The following is a 5,540-nucleotide window of genomic DNA, read 5'->3' as shown; positions in this document are numbered from 1 at the left end:
GCTGGGACCTCTCCTCCTCTCTTCTAGAGGCGCTGGGACCTCTCCTCTCTAGAAGCATGCACTATCCTCAGTTGCCTATTCTTGTTTAGGAAGTGGTGGACTCTTTCTCACTCTGTTTTTGTTTGCTTGTAGGCATTCATTTCAGTAAAAGGAGGGTCCTAGTTTTCAGAGGATAGGATCCATGGGAACAAAGCTGGTCTCTATCGTTTACAAAACAAAGTTGGGGGGCTGGAGAGATGGCTTAGTGGTTAAGAGCACTGACTGCTTTTCCAGAGGATCCAGGTTCAATTCCCAGCACCCATATGGTGGCTCAAAACTAATTTCCAGGGGACCCGATATCAGTGGCAAAACACCAATGCACATAAAATAAATAAATTAAAGAAAATATACTTGCTGAACAAGCACGACAATTTGAATTCAGAGTTCCAGCACCCTCAGCAAAATCAGGCACATGCTAATAATCCCAGCACTGGGGGAGCAGAGACAAGAGAGACCCAAGTCTTGCTAGCCAGCCAGTGGAGTCGTGTTAGTGAGCTGTTCAGGTCCAGTGAGAGACACTATCTCGGAAAATAAGGTGGAGAGCAATGAAGAAGACACTTGACACCCCTTCTATCACAACCTGCCCCCCTCCCCAGTAAGAATTTAAAAAAGAGCAGAGTTGCTTCATACTTCGTTTATTTTTAACACCTGTTTTAGGGCTTGGGCTGAAGTGCTTAGCATTAAAAAAATCAGTCGAAGTTAAAGTCTGGGGATTCCTTCTTCCTTATGTGGAACAAAGGGTAAACCTGTCCTCGGCCCTCTGAAGCTTTCCTGGTAGGACCTACCTGGAGGCGGGAACGGTCTTCACCTGTAACTACATCCTCAGGGACACAGAAGAGTGGTTAGCCCGTGACCTTCACGAGTGCAGACTTTGGACGGGTGGTAAAGGCTGAGAGTCTCTCTAGGAGCTGCGTTGATTTTGGAGGCAGCGTAGCTTGTGACAGACCTTCACGAGTGCAGGCTTTGGACGGGTGGTAAAGGCTGAGAGTCTCTCTAGGAGCTGCGTTGATTTTGGAGGCAGCGTAGCTTGTGACACTATCTACCCAAGTATGCTCACAGACTCAGAAAGGGCCACATGGAAGTTTCCCCTTTTGTGTCTGTTCTTCAAGCCGATGAAGGAGTGTCAGACTAGCGCCTCTGGGCGTCTGCTGTCCTTCCAGGGCTTTAACTGAGAGTGCTCTGCACGCCATTGTCATTTTCTGAACTTCAACATTATCTAGATGCTAACGTAGCCTGCTGCTGTCGGATGGATGTTTGCAGAGGTAGGCAAGCGGTGTGAGTGCCATGGCTGAAATGTCTGCCCCCCAGGCCCACAGGGTGCTAGTTGGCTGCCTGTGCGAGTGGCTGATGCAGTACTGAGCTTAGGGACTCTAACTTCTGTAGTCCATGGCCAGCAAGCCTGCTTCATCCCTAGCATTTGCTCAGCACACACGAGTCCTGACAAGTGGCCGAAGTGAGCACTGAGTGGGTCAGAGACCCAACACCGTCTGCTTGTATGTAGCGAGAGCTGTGGGGACTTCTGGGAAGGCAGTCCTCAATAATCCACAGCTGCGAAATGAGTCTCTAGGCTGTCGGAGCTTCCTGTGGGCCGTCCCTCAGTCCACAGGTATCACTTTCTTGAATTTGCTTATCATGCCGGTTAATTTTCATTTCTGTGTATCTCTTGTGTCATAGGATGCTGTCTTGCATGGTTGCCAGCTTCTAAAAGGAATTTCATTACTAAAATTACAAAGGAATACCATTTATGTACTGTAAAAAGAAATACAAAAATAAAACTTGTGGGCCAGCAAGCTGGCTCAGAGAGTAACTGCATTTGCTGCCTGACAACCTGAGCTCCATCTGGGACCCACATGGTTGAGGGAGAGAGCCAACTTGGCCTTGGCATGAGTGCACCTTCCCACGGTGAATAAATGACGCAATGGGAGAACGCGCACATGATGATTAGTATGGACAAGGAAGGACACCTTTGAAACGCAGCTTAGAGAGGGGTACCGTGGGGGCGAAGCTCATAAGTATAAACTTGGAACCTAAACTGTTAGCATCTAAGATAAGAATGAACATAAATAAACACAAGGAAAATTAGTGATGGAGGACAGAGCATGTTGCTTATTGTGACAGAAGATAACGACTCTGAGATGCAGTAGCAAGAGGAGGTTCATTTGCCTTGCTTGTCCCACAGACGAGCAGGCTCAGCTTTGAAGAAGTAGGCTTACGTTGATCCAGTTGAAAAGATGAGAAAGGATTTGGGAGTCATTCGCTAGCAGGGCCGTCTGTTGAGTCAGTGCTTGGGAAGAATGTGTAGTCTAAACTCCAGACTTAGGTGTGCTATCAAACTGAACAAGCACGGCTGCCTAGAAAGTGTGTCACTTACTCCAGGACTGCCGAGAAGGAGAAGATAGGAGCCAGGTGGGTTGCTGATGAGTGCTCCAGTAAAGGAAGGAAGATGGGAGCCGAGCGTGGACCAGAGAAAAGACTGGCCTGAGTTTCCCGGCTGGGGTTTTGTTGATGGCGCACTCAGAGCTCTAGACCAGCAGTTCTCTTCTGCGATTCCTTTAGGTGAGCATTTAGACTCCATGTCTCAAAGTGAGGCAAGATCCGTCCTTTTGGGACGACCTTTTGGGACGACCACAGGTATTGGTTTGCTCATGGATCCCATCAGCTTGTCACTGTTTCAGAGTCCACAGAGTGCCTCTGTTGCTGTTAGTGCTATGAAAAAATAGGCTGCTTTTCTTTCCCAGCTGCTGCCCTGTTCCTCCATCGCTACCGTGATTTAGACCAGCAGTGTTGAGCCTGTGGGTTGCAATCCTTTGTAGGTAGAACGACCCTTTCTCAGGGGACACCCAAGACTTGGAAAACACAAATATTTACTTGACAATTCACAACAGTAGGAAAATTACAGTTATGAAGTAGCAATGAAAATAATTTTACGGTTGGGGGGAGTCACCATAACATAAGGAGCTGTATTGAAGGGCTGCAGCTTCAGGAAGGTTGAGAGCCGCTGCTTCAGAGCATCTTTCCCCAATCTGTTATGTTTATTTTATTTTGAAAGGCACATTAGAAGGTTAGTTTCTGGTGTTGACAGACAGGTTACTGCGCTTGTGTGGATTCTCTCTGGCCTCTTGTAGCTTGCAGAACCCAGTGGTTCTTGCTTTGGTTTTTACCGAGTCCTAGGTGTTCCTCTGAGCTTGGATTTGTGGGGTGTTTTTGCAGCCCTCTGCTTTGTTCTCTATCCTTACTTAAAGCATTCCTGGCTGTCTGTTTTTACCCATCTGCCTGTCTCCATACACAGACTTTGAAGGACTTGAGGAAGCTTCATTTTCTAGTTTCTTTCTTTTTTTTTTTTTTTTTTTTTTTTTTTTTTTGGTTTTTCGAGACAGGGTTTGGAGCCTGTCCTGGAACTAGCTCTGTAGACCAGGATGGTCTCGAACTCACAGAGATCCGCCTGCCTCTCCCTCCCGAGTGCTGGGATTAAAGGCGTGTGCCACCACCGCCCGGCTAGTTTCTTTCTTTTTTAAAAAATTTATTTAACTTAATTTATTTGCCTTGGTGTGAAGGTGTCAGAGCTCCCCCGGAGCTGGAGTTACAGACAGTTGTGCTTCTGTGTGGGTTCTGGGAATTGAACCCAGGTCCTTTGGAAGAACAGCTAGTGCTATTAACCACTGAGCTATCTCTCCAGCCCCTGTTTTTAGGTTTTGAGATTGGGTTTCTCTATGTAGCCCTGGCTTTCCTGGAACCCACTCTGTACACCAGGCTGGTCTCGAACTCACAGAGATCCTCCTGCCTCTGCCTCTCGAGTGCTGGGATTAAAGGTGTGCGCCGCTACCCAGCCATTTTATGTTTTTATCTAGTTGCTGTCTTTGTTGTTCTGTTGCCTTTGGGGCAGGATGACATGCAACCCAGGCTGGCTTCAAACTCATTACGGCCTTGATCTTCACCTACACTTCTCAAGTGCTGGGATCACAGGCATACACACACATCTGGCCTAGCTGCTCTGTTTTCAGAGAACTTTTATGTGCAGATCCAGAAATAGAAGGCTGTGTTGTCACTCCATCCATGCCTCCAGATTCCCCACAATACATTGTCAGTAAGGTGGTGGATATCATAGTAGAAGAAGAGGTCTTGCCAGCTGGTGGTGGCGCACGCCTTTAATCCCAGCACTCGGGAGGCAGAGGCAGGAAGATCTCTGTGAGTTTGAGGCCAGCCTGGTCTACAAGAGCTAGTCCCAGATCTGTGTGTGGCGTGAAGACCAGGGATGATTGACTGTGGTAGTGCCAATTCATTTATCACGTTGCCCTAGAAACAGTGCTTTCCTGTCACTCTTCGCAGGTTCACCAAGAATCTTTCCCCGGACAAGATCAACTTGAGCACCCTGAAAGGGGAGGGTCAGTTGACCAATCTGGAGCTAGATGAAGAGGTTCTGCAGAACGTGCTGGAACTGCCTACCTGGCTGGCCATTACCAGGGTCTACTGCAACAGGGCCTCCATCCGGGTGAGCATGGGGTCCAAGTGCTGCTGCTGTCTTGGACCAGGAGGCTTGTTTTCTTGAGGAACAGCTGTCACATGCTGTGTCTTTGCTTTGTTCTTTCAGATCCAGTGGACCAAGTTGAAGACACATCCAATTTGCTTGGTAATGGCCTTTTATGCTTGCAAGTAATCTTTTGTGTTTTAATTTTGTGCCACCACCGCCCAGCCTTCTTTTTTTTTTTTTTAAATAATGATTTTTACGTCTCAAGATCTATCCTTGCATTTTCTTTGGGATCCAGACAGAAAGTAAGAAGCGTGGTTTGTGTTGGCTGGGGCGGCTTGTAGCAGTCTGCTGTCTTGCTGGTGCTGTGCGAGGGTTGTGTGGACGCTTAGCTCTGCGTAACTCTTCTTCCAGTGTCTAGACAAGGTGGAGGTGGAGATGCAGACCTGTGAGGACCCTCGCCCCCCCAACGGACAGTCTCCCATTGCCCTTGCTTCGGGACAGAGGTTAGTGACTGAGCCCAGACAAAGGATTGTGAGTGACCGTCTGTTACTGTGCCCAGGCTGGTTTCAGTTTATGAGTACTGGGATTCTAAGTGTGCCGCACTTTCACACATACAACTAAAGCAGATAGGTTAGTATATCACACCCTGTTTCAAATATCAAACCGCAACAATTACCAACATTTTGCCAGTCTTTTTCCTGTGTGTTCCAGGACTTGACGGCAAATCCCAGGTGCCATATTGTACTTCTGTGTTACTAACAGCAGTATGAACTTGGGGACACAGAGTGTCGAACTGAGTACGTTCCATTATATGGTAGCCCAGGCTCCTTTGAATTCACTGTGGGTAGCTCAGGCTGGCCTCGAACTCCTGATCCCAGGATTTCAGACTGTGCCACTATGCCCAGCTTCCCTCTCACTTGACTGTCACTCACTGGGGTGCTTGGCTTTTGTGAACATCCATCAGATGTGTTTGTGAGGCTGTGTGCTCTCTCGGGGAGCACCATCAGATGTGTTTGTGAGGCTGTGTGCTCTC

At 48.0% G+C, this 5,540-nt stretch overlaps 1 protein-coding gene across 1 annotated transcript in view; it reads left to right on the top strand.

The window, feature by feature from the left end:
• The window catches only part of Uhrf1bp1 (UHRF1 binding protein 1), a 55,159-nt gene that overhangs the window by 22,407 nt on the left and 27,212 nt on the right, over nucleotides 1-5,540 (top strand). Inside the window, exons 2-4 of the mRNA XM_005360370.2 lie at nucleotides 4,366-4,528; nucleotides 4,628-4,666; nucleotides 4,919-5,010. Coding sequence (XP_005360427.1) covers nucleotides 4,366-4,528; nucleotides 4,628-4,666; nucleotides 4,919-5,010 — 294 coding nt within the window. The remainder of the gene's footprint in view (nucleotides 1-4,365; nucleotides 4,529-4,627; nucleotides 4,667-4,918; nucleotides 5,011-5,540) is intronic.

Source organism: Microtus ochrogaster, linkage group LG2 (assembly GCF_000317375.1).
Source record: "Microtus ochrogaster isolate Prairie Vole_2 linkage group LG2, MicOch1.0, whole genome shotgun sequence".
NCBI classification, from domain to species: domain Eukaryota; kingdom Metazoa; phylum Chordata; class Mammalia; order Rodentia; family Cricetidae; genus Microtus; species Microtus ochrogaster.
The sequence above is the reverse complement of the archived record's forward strand: the minus strand, read 5'-3'. Positions and strand labels throughout refer to the sequence as shown.